The sequence below is a fragment of the Pipistrellus hanaki genome (genome assembly GCF_964339955.1).
Source record: "Pipistrellus hanaki genome assembly, chromosome: 9".
Classification (NCBI taxonomy): Eukaryota; Metazoa; Chordata; class Mammalia; order Chiroptera; family Vespertilionidae; genus Pipistrellus; species Pipistrellus hanaki.
The window spans coordinates 80,037,128-80,053,774 of record NC_140511.1 but is presented as its reverse complement, the minus strand read 5'-3'; the positions used below and the strand labels follow the sequence as shown (position 1 = coordinate 80,053,774).

Below are 16,647 nucleotides of genomic sequence, written 5' to 3'. Positions count from 1 at the left end.
TTAATTGTGTGCATTTTTATAAACACATCTAACTGCAAATAATAATAAAAAGTTGCTCTCCCAAGTTCAAAATACTTTATCAAAATTTCCTTATTTACCAACCAGGTTTAACAAAAAAGAAGGAAACACAGAGGAGTGGGAAGAAATACCCAAATTGGTACAATAAAACAGTATAGAAGCCCCTGGCCAGTTTTGCTGCATGATTAGAGCATCAGCCTAAGGACCAAAGAGATTCGAGTTCGATTCCTGGTCAAAGGCACACAACTGGGTTGTATTTCGCTCCCCGTCCTCAGTAGGGGCATGTGTGGGAGGCAACAAGTTGATGATGCATCTCTCACATCCATGTCTCTCTTCTTCCCTCCCTCCCTTCCTCTTTCCCTTCCTTTCTCCCTTCACTCTCTCAGAAAAACCAATGGATCCCCAGCCGGTTTGGCTCAGTGGATAGAGCATCACCCTGGGGACCAAAGGGTCCCAGCTTTGATTCTGGTCAAGGGCATGTACCTTGGTTACAGGCTCCTCCCCAGCCCTGGCCCTGGTCAGGGCTCCTGCAGGAGGCAATCAATCGATGTGTTTCTCTCACATTGATGTTTCTCTCTGTCTTTCCCTCCTTCTTCCATTCTCTTTAAAGATCAATGGGAAAATATCCTCAAGTGAGGATTAACAAAAACAAACAAATTAAAAAAAATAAATAAAGGTGGTTAAATGTTTAAAGAAAGAAAAGGAAAAAAAAGCAATGGAAAAATATCCTCTGGTGAGTTTTTTAAAAAATTAAATAAATAATAAAAATAAGAACCCAAAAGACAACTCTTTCTATACCCAAGGGCTCCCAACTATGTCACATCACCAACACCAAGATTGCCTTAGTGGCCTAGCTCAGTGGTCAGCAAACTCATTAGTCAACAGAGCCAAATATCAACAGTACAACAACTGAAATTTCTTTTGAGAGCCAAATTTTTTAAACTTAAACTATATAGGTAGGCACACTGTTGTTAACTTAATTAGGGTACTCCTAAGCTGGCCTTTGCTAAAAACTCAAGGGGCCAAAGAGTCACATATGGCTCACGAGCCACAGTTTGCCGACCACTGCCCTAGCTGACTTGGCTCAATGGACAGAGCATCAGCCTGTGGACTGAAAGGTACCAGGTTCAATTCTGGCCAAGGGCAACATGTCTGGGTTGCGGGCTCAATCCCCAATGTGGGGCAGGCAAGAGGCAGCCAATCAATGATTCTCTCACATCATTGATGTTTCTATCTCTCTCTCCCTCTCACTTCCTCTCTGAAATCAATAAAACATATATTTTTTTAAAAAAAGATTGCCTTAGGGACATAGAAACCAAATCAATTCCACATTAAAAGTTGTAATCATGTCATTAAAAGTAAGAGAACCAACCAGGTCCTTCCATGTTTTACAGAGTAGAGATCTCTTGAAAACATGACTTAGCCTAGCCAGTTTGGCTCAGTGTCAGTGCACAGTCTGAAGGTTTGTGGGTTCAATTTCAGTCAAAGGGCACGTACCTCAGCTGCAGGCTTGATCCCCAGCCCTAGTTGGGGCTCATGTGAGAGGTAACAAATCAATTTGTCTCTTTCACAACGATCTCTCCCTCTCTCTCTCTCTCTCTCTCTCTCTCTCTCTCTCTCTCTCTCTCTCTCTCTATATATATATATATATATATATATATATATCTTTCTCTCTCTTTCTCTGTCTCTACCTCCCTTCCACTTTCTCCAAAAATCAATGGAAAAATATCTTTGGGTAAGGATTAACAAACAAACAAAATAACAAAGAAGAAAATAAAGTAAAATGCTTTAAAAATTTATTTAAATAAGAGAATCTTTATTGTGCAAAAATAACAGCTTACCTTAGGGTGCACCATGACAATTTTGCGTAAAAAATTCTTTATAACCAGACTATCTGTCATCAAAGTTCTTGGCTTTTCATCAACCTGTAACAACAAAACAAAACATCCACCACTTATACACAAACTCAAAAGCACAAATAAATTAAATTATAGTATTTATTCCTATAAAAATAGCACCTCAGAAAGCTTTTCAGACATTCAAGGGGAAACGTCTTTGGGTCTTAGAATTGGACACAAAAGAGAATCTAATAGTCTTTACTTCTTACGTTAAAGTACTTATTTTATGGACCTTCAGGAGACACATGAACAACAATCACAGTAAAACTTACAATAACAAAATTACCTTCTGGAACAAATATAAAAGTAATTTAAAGTAATTCAGACTAGAGCTGAGAAGAATAATATCTGTATTAAGAATATGAGTGAAGCCTGGATGGTGTGGCTCAGTGGTTGAGCTTCTACCCATGAACCAAAAGGTCACACTGGATCGATTCTTGGTCAGGCACATGCCTGGGTTGCAGGCTTGATCCCCAGTAGAGGGCATGCAGGAGGCAGCTGATAGATATTTATAGATCTTTATCACTCTTCCTTCCTCTCTCTAAAATCAATTTTAAAAAACATATATAAAAAATTACTTAAGCCTAACCGGTTTGGCTCAGTGGATAGAGTGTCAGCCTGTAGACTAAGGGGTCCCGGGTTCAATTCCGGTCAAGGGCATGTACCTTGGTTGCAGGCACATCCCCAATGGGGGGGTGTACAGGAGGCAGCTGATCAATGTTTCTCTCTTATCGATGTTTCTAACTCTCTATCCCTCTCCCTTCTCTCTGTAAAAAAATCAATAAAATATATTTAAAAATAAAATTACTTAAGTGATCATGGATTAAAAAAATCACTTAACTGCTCTGGACCTTATTTCCTAATATACTAAAGAGGGATAAAACTCACCCTTTTCTCTCACAGAACTATTTTAAGAATCAAATAATCTGAAAATATCCTTTATGATAAAACCCTAATATGCAAATTGATGGAATGGTGGAATAACTGTTTGCTATGATGTGCACTGACCACCAGGGGGCAGATGCTCAATGCAGGAACTACCCCCTGGTGGTCAGTGGACTCCCACAGGGGAAGCGCAGCTCAGCTCATAGCTGGCAAGCACAGTGGTGGTGGTGGGAGCCTCTCCCACATCCACTGCAGGCTGGCAGTAGGGAGCAAGAGGTCCTCAACTGTGAGAGCCCTGGACTGCGAGAGGGATATCTGACTGCTTGGGGATTGGGCCTAAGCCAGCAGGTGGGCATCCCCCGAGGGGACCTGGACTACAAGAAAGCACAGACCGGGCTAAGGGACCCCTCTAGTGCATGAATTTCATGCACGGGCCTCTAGTCTATATATATACCCTAAAATCAAAATTAGAAAGTATCTCCTGGAAAAGGGAGAAGTCCAAGAGAAGAAGAAGAAGAAATAGAGTCAGAATTAGTAAGTTCTTATTGATGGCTCAGAGAATACAGAGCACATAGTAAAGAAAAAGAAAAAGGTCCAATCTCAAAATCTCATAATATAAAGAGAAATATGCAAATATATAATAAAGGATAAATTATAACCTTTTATTAATACACTGAAAAAAGAGTTAAGGAACTGTGTGATGGGTTGAGGATAATTAGAAAAAAGGATTAGAATTATTAGAAAAGTTTGGAAACCAATCTACAATTATTCATATACATAAATAGTGGTAATTAAATAGTAACTGCAGCACACATCATAGTCACATTCTTCATTAAAATTTTTTTATTATAAAATGTTCAAACAGTAGGAAAGCCATGATTTCTTAAAAACATTTTCTGTTCTTCACATTTCCAAAACAACTTCTTGGAACAGTTTCAAACTTCTGTAACCTTGGTGATTATAGGGCGTGTCGTAGAAAGCGCTAATTATATCTAGCAAATACATGAAAGTTCCTTGAGCAGCTATCAGAGGGGAGCTGTAATTAATAATGATGAGAGCTACCATTTAATGAACACCTGCTAGATGACAAGCAGTTTATATTCAAACAGGGAATACCCCCACTTTATTGATGAGGATAATGAAACTAAATAAGCTAATTAATTTGTCCAAGGTAACATATAGCTCATTAAGTGGCAGAATTGGTATTCAACGGCAGAATTGGTATTCAAACCTATATCTATCTCCAAAACTCACATTTCACTATGCTATGCTGTCTCTCCAAAGAATGTTCATTTTCTATCCATATAGCTATCTGAATCAGATATTACATAATCTACCATTATTTTTTATGGATCCTGGCAGGCAATGCTTATGCATGACTACTGAATATATGTATTTATTCACTCTTAAAACACTTAATGTGGCTTATTATGCACCTACGCCTACAGAGACAAAACAATCTCAATTTGAAGAGTTCACAGTAAGTAGAAGAGAAATACAAATAAATAACTTTTATGACATCATAAAAAATTTTATGATTTAAATATATAAAAAGATGCTAAAAAATATATATATATACAAGAAGGATTGGCATCCAATCCAGACAAGAAGATAAAGAGACCTTTATCTTCAGGTCAGCAGAGGATAGTTAACATAAAGCAAATAGCTTCTTTTAATATCTCTTGTAAATTACTGAGACAAAGAGACAGACAGAGATGGCCAGGCAGACAGGCACACTTTGACTGACTGCAAAGGCTTTTAGGGCCTTTTATAATTGTGTGTTAGAAACCCAGTATCCCAGCCTGACATACATACAGAAGCAGTGAATTTACTTACGTGCTGTTAGGAAAAAACAGATGCTGCCAGTCCTTAGCAGCAGAAACCACCCTTGAATTATATGTTTCAGCCTTTACCTTTAAATACAAGTCTAATTATATGATGGAATATGGGAGCTGTTTTATATTTTGAAACCTGAACTTATGCAGTCATGGGACCTATATGACTTTCTAGAAGAAAGTCAATCAGTGTCTCTGTCTCTTTAAATAGATAGACAATAGGTAGATAAATACAAAGATCTAGAGGTATAAATAAATATATGTAAACATATATATATAATCTACCCATTTTTTCATTTAATATTAAAACAAAATATAAATATAAAAATGGGTAAAGATGTCAAGAAGATCCTGTAAAATCAAATTTTGTTTGGAGGGCCATGTTACCCAGCCTAATAGGCCCCAAGATGCAGGACTGACTCAGCATAACCCAAACCCCACATCTCTCCTAAATGAAGCTTTTCTCAGTCTTTCCTGAGATTAGTGATTCTCACATGCCCAAGAGAGTGGATTATTTATTATAGCTTTTTCATGGATGTCTGCCATGAATCTTGCTACCTGACCCTTCTCCCCACTTGAGGTATATGTAATGAAGTCTTTCACAATCTCCTCTTCTCTCTTCTTACTGTCTTCAAATACCTTTACTATTATTTTTTTAATCTACCTGAGGATATTTTCCCATTGATTTTTAAAAAGAAATGGAAGAGAGAGAGAAAGACAGATATAAATATTCATGAGAGAGAAACACATCAATTGGTTGCCTTCTGCAGGAGCCCAGACTGGGGAGGAGCCTGCAAGGAGGTATAGGTATGTTCCCTTTGACAAGAATCAAACCCAGAACCCTTTGATCCGTAGGCTGAGTCTCTATCCACTGAGCCAAACTGGCTAGGTCTTCAAATATCTTTAAACAGCTGCCCAGTACCAGAGACAATGAAACATAATGAAACAAATGCTTTCAGGAAATCCTGTTCCTCTGAGGTTATATTTCTTTTTTACAAACTCTCTTTGTCCATCACCCACTCACTGCTGAGCACTAAACTCAGTTTCCCACTGCACTTCAAGTCCTGCCATCATTTTAGCTCATTTCCACATCCAAGTAGTTGACCAGTCTAAGCAACAATTTAGTCTCACAATTCCCTGGCCTCTTCCACTTCAATAATATTGACTTCAGTCATTTACAGACATCCATTTCAGTAGACATAGCTTGAAACCATATCCGGTCCCGGCTCATTCTGGAAACCTTAAATAAAACGTTCCATTTTTATGTGAAAAGCTGTATATCAAGTTGTTAATAGTGGCTACCTTGATTAAGTCAAATTATTTGTGCTCTAAATGCTCACTTTGATTTTCCTGTGGGAAACACTGCTTTTGTAATAAGAAAAAAAACACACAAGAAGAACTTTATCACCCTGATGACAACTTCCTACTCTTTCAAGTCTCTGAACCCTGTATAGTCAGAAAATCTGTTTTTCAGCCTCAAGACCTAGACCTTGACCCCTTCTCCCTGGGTGAGGTACTCTTCCTCTATCAATTACAGCATTTAGTGCTTACTTCTATCATGATACATATTACACTGTATTGTAGTTATTTGTTTATCTTTTCCTTTAGATTCCAAGTTTGTTGGCATTAAGGAACATGTTTTGGATTTTTGTACCTTCAATATCTAGCACAATGAGACCAACTTGAACAAAAACAGTTTCTGAATGAATAAATAAATACTGGAACAGCACTGATCAATGATTAAGGCTTGTTCAAATTCTGTCACTTAACTTTTGTAGGACCTTAACTAAGACAGTCAAATTCTGTGAATCTCCGTTTTCTTTACAATGGGGTGATAATCCTTGTCCTATCCATTTAATAGAGTCTCAGGAGGCTTAGGTAATATAAAAATGTTAGGTATAAGAATTAGCATTGTTCAGACTGACTAACACACGCGATCTTTTCTAGAACTGCTTTCCTTGGTTCATTGGCATCAGCTATTTTATTGCTATTTAACATTAATAGTTTCAGAGCTGACTAACCATTAATGGCTCCAGATTGTTTACCCTTCAGTTCTCCTGAAGAAGATAAGGCACAGTCAGGGATATTTGTTGTCCTGATACCATACCCATTCCTTTTAGAAGGAGCATACAGCTGAAACGGGTTTGACTCAGTGAATAGAGCGTCAGCCTGCGGACTGAAAGGTCCCAGGTTTGATTCGGGTCAAGGGCATGTACGTTGGTTGTGGGCACATCCCCAGTAGGGGGTGTGCAAGAGGCAGTTGATCGGTGATTCTCTCTCATCGGTGTTTCTAACTCTCTATCCCTCTCTCTTCCTCTCTGTAAAAGATCAATAAAATATATTTATTAGAAGGAGCATACAATTGTTCAAACATGTAGAAAGGCCTTTCAAGTGCTTTTTTGGGAGAATGTTTAAGGTCCTCTAATTCTTTATGTCTCCACCAACTCAAAGGAAGGAAAGAGGAACTTACCTGCACATTAGGGATCATTGGAATTTTTAAAGTATTCCAAAGCCCAGGCCACACCTGTTGTGAACTGAATTGTGTCCCCCCAAATTCATATATTGAAGCCTAGCCCTCCATGTGATGGTTACTATATATATATTCAGAGATAATCCCTTAAAGATGTAATCAAGCATAAATGAGGTCATAAGGGCAAGGCCCTCATTTGATAGAGCTGGTGTCCTTATAAGAAGAGGAAGAGCCCTAGCTGGTTTGGCTCAATGGATAGATTGTCCGCCTGTGGAGTGAAGGGTTCAAGGGTGAATGCTGGGGCGTGCAGGAGGCAATCAGCCAATCACAGATTTTCTATCATCATTGATGTTTCTATCTCTCTCTCCCTCTCCCCTCCGAAATCAATAAAAATATATTTTAAAAAATAAATTCAGAAGAGGAAGAGATACCAGACAGCTCTCTCCAGATATGTACAGAGGAAGGACCATGTGAAGAAATAGTGACAAGGCACTCTGATCTTGAACTTCTAGACTTCGGAAGAAAATAAATTTCTGTTCCCCTAAAGAACTCAACTTTAAGCCACCCAATCTCTGGTATATTTTTTTATAGCAGCACAAGCGGACTAATCCAACATCTTAGACCAATTAAATCAGTACCTTTTGGAGTGGGACACAAATATTAATATTTTAGAAGCTCCTAGATGATTTAAAGTTTGTGCAGGGAAGTTTGGGAATTAATGCCTTATTTCATTTCAACTATGAACTGTGATGCACCTAAGCTTTTCTTTCCTGTTATTAGATATGTAAAAAACTAAGAACCAAAATAACAATGATTTATAGAACCACACACATACACACACACACACACAAAAAAAAAAAAAAAAAAAAAAAAAAAAAACCTGCCTCAAAAGACATCTGGAAAGGTGTTACCCTTGAAATGTCCTGAGAATAGCTGACTTCCTCTGAAGTCCAATTCAGTGTTGCAGAGGATCCAGGCAGTATAGATTGCATTTCTGTGTGAGAAGAAATGGCGACAAAATAGAACAGTTTGGACAAGCACCAGAATTTCTGGAATTGTTTATTAAACTTAAGAGCCAAGAAGGCTTTTCCCTGATGAAAAGATTATCTGCAAAATTTAAAGTATGACTGGAAATAGCGATGCATCAGCAAATTGCTTGAATATTTAGAATTACATTATGGGGTTAAGACATTTAATCTCATGTTTTCAATTTTTCACATTTGCTAAATCACTTCTATTTTCAGTTACTTTCCACAAGGTCATATCTAATTCCAGAAATGTCCAGAGTTCTATCTGATATTCTTGTATTTTTAAAATAAATTCATTCATTATTTAATAAACACAAATCCAGCAAGCAAGCTTATTTAGAACCCAAAATGGAAAAATTCAAGAATGACCCTCTCAGCCACTTACTAATATAGTATGTTATTTAATAAGGTTCTTTTTAACAAAGAAAGCAAATCTTGCTGCTTTAATTCATAAATTAACCTCCTGGTGTATTTACATGTGTTGACTCAATTATATTTCCACAAGGCAAAAGTGAGTCCTAGGTCATCATGAACAAAGAGTACCTCAAGCTATGCACCATCCTTCTTCCTTTCTGTACCCTGACACTCATATTACAAAGGGAAAAAACAAATTTCCCATTTTATAACATACCATCCTTATTTCCTCTCTACAATAGTATTATAAAGAACTAATAAATATAGATATACCCATCTCCACAAGTTCTACCTTGTGAGGTTAACAATGATCCTATCTAATAAAAAAGTAATATGCAAATTAACCATCACTCTGCTGCACCCACAAACCATGCCCCAGCAGCCAATCAGAGTGAGTATGCAAATAAACCCAACCAAGATGGCTACCAGAAGGGAGGCGTGGGTTTCCTCAGCAATAGAGGAAGCCAAGCTTTTCACACACTCTGGCAGGCCCAGGCCTCCACTCAAGGATACAAAGTTTCAATTATAGAAATGATGGCAGCCATGGATGGAGCAGGAGGCTTGGCTCCGCTCCAGGCTACAAAGTTTCAATTGTAGAGAGTAAATCACTGAACGATGAAGTAGATATAACATAGTTACTGAACTAAATTCAGAGGCACACTGTTAATTTTGTATAAGTATGTAATTCTTTAGCATCAGGAAATCCAATGGTTAATGAATCAGCCATCAGAGACTTCCTGATGAAACTAATTAAAGAATGTAAAGATCTATGAATGCACCAATTTAAAGCAGTTTGAAAATAGTATTACAGGAATGCTAAATAAATAACAATAGAAATAAAGGCATAATGACTGATGCATAAGCTAGAAAGATAAGGGATTCAAATTCTTGTTTTGGACAATTTCCTTTGTGAGTTTCAATGTGTCATTTCTGTTGCTAATTAGTAAGAATAAATAGCAATATTGAGTGGATGTTGTTAGTATTAAGAATCCTAACAGCTGAAGAGAAAACAGGCTAAAGTTGCCTACTAAATGTGATTAAGACTCAATTTAAAAATATATATATTATTGATTTTTTTACTGAGAGGAAGGGAGAGGGATAGAAAGTTAGAAACATTGATGAGAGAGAAACATCAATCAGTTGCCTCCTGCACACTCCCCACTGGGGATGTGCCTGCAACCAAGGTACATGCTCTTGACCAGAATCGAACCTGGGACCTTTCAGTCTGCAGGCCGACACTCTATCCACTGAGCCAAACCGGTTTTGGCAAGACTCAATTTTTATTGTGTAACTGATGTGCAGTACTTCCTCTCTGGACAAAAGTCATCTCCACTTATCATAAGACTATAAAAATATGGTTAAATAAATATGCATATAGTTGCTTTGATTTTTTAAATAACAATTAAGTCACTATGAAACAAACTGTCTTACTGACTGTATAAACAAAATAAATAGGTGATTATTCCATAAACTATTCTCAACTCATTATCTTCTCTCTAGTATTAACAATGATAATAAAACCATTCCCTTATTCTTTACATGGCTTTTAGTTTCATGGAAAAATGGGTAATTCTTTACCTTTTAGGAAATTCCTGTAGACCAAACCACCATAAATGCTTCCTGCAGAAGTAACTATGAAAAACAAACAAGAAAATATCATAAATGAAACAATTAAATGGATTTTATCAAAAGAATCAAATGGGAGCCTTATAGATAAGCAGGTGACCACTACTAATGAGTTCAGTAAAAATAGAGGCACCATAGAAAAATTATGAAACCACATGACTTTTGGGGGCAGAATAACTTCTTGGAGATGAGACCAAATAGCAAGGTTTTTCACTTATATTCAACACCAGTACTGCCACTTTGGGTATTACTATTCCCAGTAAGAAAGGAATTTAGGAAAACTGTACACTGTAGCTGTAAACAGAATATATTATGCCAATAACCCATATTCCAGTGTAAGATTCAATAAAAAATTTTTGCTTTATTTAACCAATTTACTCTTTAGTAGAAAATACTAGGCTATCAGGTAAGAATTCTCTGTATCTAGAGTTCTAAATTGGAATATTAGGACATTTGGAGCAATAATTCGTCATGGGAAGGCATACCCTAAGAAGGGAAAAAAGATGAGAACTACATGGAGGATTTTTTCCAAATTGAACATGTCCTCTCACTGAAGAATGTGATCTGATAATTAAAATTCCAATAATCACTGCCAAATGTGTGTATCCCTTAAGAAAGTAGTATTCGTTAAGTAGGGGGGGGGGGCGGATTGAGAATGTGACTAATGACTACTGTACTGAGTAACACAGATATAGAACATTCCCATTATCACAAAAAGTTCTATTAGATAAGCTATGTCCTAGATCTCTAGATTTTGAACGATCTGGACAAATGGTACATACTTCAAAAGGCATAAGTCCAAGTAGCATAGAACATTTAATAAGAAACAATCATCTATTTTTTTCCTTAGTGTTCCTCTCAGGCATACACTGGCCATAACATGAAGAGTGGGTGTTTGGTACAGGGATGGCATGTAGTAGTAGGTCTATATTAGTGATTTGTGAGGAGCTAGAACATTAACTAGAAAAATGAACAAAATTTGTATGTCTTGCAGCATTTCATGATATTTTTCAATTATATGTCACACTTTTTCTGCTAACACCTTTTCTTAGTTTTAACAAGTATCATGTCAACAACTTTTGGTGCACATGCTTAAGGAAAACAATCATCTTACACTTATCCATCCCCAATTTTCAGCTATACTTCTGTTTCTGTATTAAAGTGCTGTCATTCAAATGCAAAGATGACAGTAGAGACTAATTTGTAGAACACATTTTTTAAAAATATATTTTATTGATATTTTACAGAGAGGAAGGGAGAGAGATAGAAAGCTAGAAAGATCGATGAGAGAGAAACATCAATCAGCTGTCTCTTGCACACCCTCTACCGGGGATGTGCCCGCAACCAAGGTACATGCCCTTGACCGGAATCGAACCCGGGACCTCTCAATCTCCAGACCGAAGCTCTTCCACTGAGCCAAACCGGTTTTGGCTGTAGAACACATTTTTAGAGCAACCGCGTTGCCCAAAATTCCCTCTTCAGAACAAATGATCTTTTTTTTTTTTTTAAATATATTTTATTGATTTTGTACAGAGAGGAAGTGAGAGAGATAGAGAGTTAGAAACATCGATGAGAGAGTCATTGATCAGCTGCCTCTTGCACACCCCCTACTGGGGATATGCAAGGTACATGCCCTTGCATATCCCCAACCAAGGTACATGCCCTTGACCGGAATTGAACTCGGGACCCTTCAGTCCCCAAGCCGACGCTCTATCCATTGAGCCAAACCGGTTTCGGCAGAACAAATGATCTTTAAAAAAAATTTTTTTTTAAGAGCTGTAAGGTCAAATATGTTTAGGAAACGCTATACATAACCCATTTTGAATGATTCACAGTCCACAATGGCATTAAAGGCTTTGAGAAGATCTGAAGTAATGACACTTTAGATTCCACTTTGTAAAGTATATGATTGTCTAAGACTGCTATGCTGTATACTTGATGCTATTACAAACTGTAATTGGAAAGAGAAGAAAGAAAAAAAAACTCGTTGACTTTAACATCTTATAGAGCCTAAGTACTACCCAATCACAACTGGTGGACTCTAAGGTTTATGGGACTTCATTCCAAAGTCTCCTTCAATTCAATAAATCTACACACACACACACACACACCAAAAACAAACAAACAAAAAAACAAGGAAGTTATCACTTTACAAGTTCAAGAAAATTACTTTCAGAGTCACTCAAAATTACTTTCAGAGTCACTTTACAAGTTCAAGAAAATTACTTTCAGAGTCACTTTCAGAGACTGAGAGGTCTCAAAAGTTAAGGCAAAATGGCAAAAGAATAAGTGCCAAATGGAAGAGATATTTATTTTCAAACTAACTACAAGTTAGGATTATCAAAGTATGCACTATTCATAATTTTACTTCTTTTCTTCCTCCATTATTTTTTGGCTTTTCCAACTACTAAAGGCTAGACATGAAAGAAAGAAGATAAAATTCAAGGCAATATCATTTTGCTGTAAAAGAAGACACGAAAACCAAAAGCAAGAGTAAAATTATTTCTGACAATCTTACCTTAAGCCAGTAAAATAAATGATCCTGTGATAAGTCATTCTGCTCAGTTTTCCCTTTATGACACATTTGTAAACCTACCAGCATATACTTATTACACAATCACTTCAGTTTTTTAACTATGGAACAACCCTGAAGTGATAACATAGAAGATTATGACTAATTGAATTTTAAAAATAAACTATAACATAAATCATGACAAAGATAGAAAAAAAATCAACATTTTTCTTCCTCCACTTACTAGTTGTTACACAATGAAGAGTATTTTCCTGTTGCTCAGAATTTAATGCTTCTATGGAAATCACTAGCTGTCCTTCTAGCAATGCTCCCTTTGCTGTTTCACACTTCCAGTGAATTATTAAATATTTCAAAATCTGAAAAGGGTATAATTCAAAGAAAACACAATCTTCTTTAGAAATCATAGTAATAAAAGTATATGATAGTTAATAGTTTAATTTCAAAAAATAATAATATTGCTTGCAAAATATCAGACTTACATTTGTTCAGAACAAAGCATTTGTCTAAACAGAAGAAATAACTTAGGGGAGTGACATAAAGGAGACAGTTAAATTCAACACAATGCCCACTAAGACAGGAAGTGGAGACACTAACTTGCTTTATCCAAAAAATAAATTCATTTGGAAATAATAATTTGAAAAATTAAGTGGGAGTTTGTTTTTCTGTCTCTTTTTTTCTTCCCAAATAAAATAGAACATTAAGTTATGACTCATCTTTGCCTTTCATTAAATCAACATTTCTGAGGGTCAGCCCTAACCGGTTTGGCTCAGTGGATAGAGCCTTGGCCTACAGACTGAATTCAAGTCCCAAGTTTGATTCCAATCAAGGGCACATGCTTTGGTTGTGGGCTTGATCCCCAGTAGGGGGCATGCAGGAGGCAGCCAATCAATGATTCTCTCTCATCATTGATGTTTCTATCTCTCTATCCATCTTCCTTTCTCTCTGAAATCAATAAAAATATATTTTTTAAAAAAGAAAATGTCCAATCAAAACAGAAAATAGAAAAAAGAATTTAAAAAATTTTTCTGAAGATCAGAATACTAGTTAAGAACACTGGCTCTGGAGGCAGATACCTCTTTTTTAATCCTGATGCCCCAATTCTAGCTCGTGACCATGGGAAGTTATTTCTCTGGATCTCAGCTTCCTCATTTATAAAAATGAGAGCCACATATGGCTACTGCTGTACGTGCAAACTGCTCAATACAATGCCTGGCATATAGTAAATGCTTGCTAAATATTACCCATTATTTCTAATAAGTTCATGTGCAGTAGACTGCACACAGTATTTTAAGTTGAACAGCCCTCCAAGATGTCTGGATGAAACATTCAATCTTGAAGAGATACACTTGAAATAAAATATACTGTATTTAATTCCATTATTATTTATGAAAGTGGACGCACACTAAGGTACCATACTAATGATTACCCCTTTAAAACACACACACACACACACACACACACACACACATCTCTCAGTAAGAGAACTTGGGAACTTAGAACCTAATTTGTACCCGAGTTGTACCTAATTTGTACAAAGATGGTCTCCTGGCTTTGCAGTCTAACACTTTCCCTCACCTATCCCGTGACTTACTGCACTCCCTCTGTGCAGATTTCCCCGCAGTTTCTTTACCCACAATGAGAGAGCGCAGATGGGAAATGAACACTGACGCCCCGAGGCAGCAGCTCTGTGCTCTATCCTTGGTTCTGTCGCCTGTAAAATCTGATCCTCCCACTTTCCTTGATAGCAAAGGCGGCAGAAAGGCCGAAGAACTCCACGTGCCGTCTGGTCAACCCCGTGTGGCTTTCGTGGCTTTCTCATTGGCCTAGTCCCATGGCCGGCAAACTGCAGCCCTCAAGCCACATGCGGCTCTCTGGCCCCTTGAGTGTGGCTCTTCCACAAACTACCACGGCCTGGGCGAGTCTATGTTGAAGAAGTGGCATTAGAAGAAGTTTACGTTTAAACTGGCTCTCAAAAGAAATTTCAATTGTTGTGCTGTTGATATTTGGCTCTGTTGACTAATGAGTTTGCCGACCGCTGGCCTAGTCTCCCTTGCAAGGCCAGGAGCTAAGAATTCCGCCCCAGACGTGCTATACCAGATGGACAAGTGTAGCTGCGGAGCCAGGTGCTCAGCCCCACTGTCCTCTCTCCGGTCCGCAGTGTGGTCCGGGCTGGGTGTGGTCGGGGTGTGATCAGGGTGTGCTCAGGGTTGGGTGTGGTCGGGGCTGGGTGCGGACGGGGCTGGGTGCAGTCAGGTTGTGATCAGAGCTGGGTGCGGTCGGGGTGTGGTCGGGCTGGGTGGGGTCCGGGTGCGGTCAGGGTGTGGTCAGGGCTGGGTGCGGTCGGGGTGTGGTCAGGGCTGGGTGCAACCAGGGATGGGTGTGGTCAGGGTGTGGTCAGGGTGCGGTCGGGGCTGGGGGCGGTCGGACTGGGTGCGATCGGGGTGTGATCAGGGCTGGGTGTCGTCGGGCTGGGGGCGGCCGTCCTTCTCCCCGCTGCTCCCGGACAGGCCGGAAGCCGCCCGCTGCTCCCGGACAGGCCGGAAGCCGCCCGCACCTCGGCTGGCCGAGGCCTCCACCACTCCCGCACCCCGTCTGGCACGGATGGGTCCCCGCGGCCGCCCTGCGTGGCCCGCCCCTCCTGTCACCGCCCTCCCGGGACCGGATGGGGCCGAGGCCGGCCTCCCGCCTGAACCCGGTGTCCGCACCGTTCGGCACACAGTCCGCTTCCCGACCCGGTCCCCTCAGCGGGGACCCGGGGGCGGCCGTTCCCTCAGCGGAGCAACTACCCCTGCGAGGACCCGTGCTTCCCGCCCCCGGCGCCCACACCCGGGCCTCATCTGCCCCTCACAACCCGGAGCGCGGCAGGCTGACCTGCACCGAACTGCATTGTTCTCGAACTTTCCTTCGCCCCCTCAGGCGAGGCCGTACCCCGGCCACACCCCTCTGCCCAGACTTCGAGGTCTCACACAGCCCTGCTTCTCACAGAGCCTGTGACAGACTGTCCCTTCCCGCCATCACCTCACAGACAGCCGCGGCCGGCCCCGCCATGTCGCACGCGGAGCGGCGGCGACGCCCAGCAGAGCCGTGTCCGCCGGGGCCTCGACCTCCGCCCGCGCTCGCGCCCACGCCCGGCGCACAACGCGGTTTCTTCCCGCCCGCGCGCGCACGCCCCGCCCCCGGCCGCCGCGCCTGCGCACTGGGCGCCGCCCTCCGGCCCCGCCCCGCCCCGCCCCGCCCCGCCCCCGGCCGGCCGCGCCTGCGCAGAGCGGCGCGGAGCGGCCCTCCGTGGGCGGCAGGTGGGCGCGGGGCGGGGGGAGCCCGCGGGCGCGCGGGGCGGGCGGTGAGCAGGGACGAGGCCCGGCCACGCTCCTCCTCCCGCTCGAAGGAGACTTTCCCACGGTCCTTTCCCAAACGCTCCCGCCGCCCTCAGTCGGGAGAAGACGCCGGTGCGGGACCCCCAAGCTAGCAGCCTCACCTCTGCGGGGGCTGCCCCAAGTGCCCCAGGCCAATCGCTGGTTCCCAGATTTAGGGACGGACAACCGAATTTGAATGATCGTTTTAAAAGCGACAATAAAAACTTACGTATATTCCATGCAGTATTTGGGACAAACTTATACTTAAATTTTTTATATATATATTTATATATAATATTTTTATATTTTTTTAGTATTTGGACATTTGAAATTCAAAAACTGGGCGGCCTGTATTCTCACTGGCAACCTGTCCCACGCATGTGTAGTTCCAGGGCGCCCGGCCCGCCCCTTCCAGCAGGACCTGGAGGGGACCCTCGCCCCGGGGAAAAGGCAAGAGCTGGCCTTCCTAAGCTCCACTGGCAGGAGCTCTGGGTTCTCCACGGTGTTTCTTGCTGAAAGGAGGGTAGTCAGTCCTCCAGACTCCGGCTGCAGGGCTGGGGCACGCTCAGGGAGGGTGTGGCCAGTGG

The 16,647-nt window shown here is 40.7% G+C and overlaps 1 protein-coding gene across 3 annotated transcripts in view; it reads right to left on the bottom strand.

The window, feature by feature from the left end:
- Positions 1-15,864, bottom strand: part of TOP6BL (TOP6B like initiator of meiotic double strand breaks) — a 37,647-nt gene extending 21,783 nt beyond the window's left edge. The window contains exons 1-5 of one of the 3 annotated variants that reach the window (XM_084895089.1): positions 15,726-15,864; positions 12,931-13,063; positions 10,127-10,180; positions 7,991-8,100; positions 1,860-1,943 (exon numbers count right to left, since the gene is read on the bottom strand). In XM_084895089.1, coding sequence (XP_084751215.1) covers positions 1,860-1,943; positions 7,991-8,100; positions 10,127-10,180; positions 12,931-13,063; positions 15,726-15,755 — 411 coding nt within the window. In that variant the 5' untranslated portion in view covers positions 15,756-15,864. The remainder of the gene's footprint in view (positions 1-1,859; positions 1,944-7,990; positions 8,101-10,126; positions 10,181-12,930; positions 13,064-15,725) is intronic. The other 2 variants (XM_084895088.1, XM_084895087.1) reach the window with 2 other exon arrangements.
- Positions 15,865-16,647: the final 783 nt, after the last annotated feature.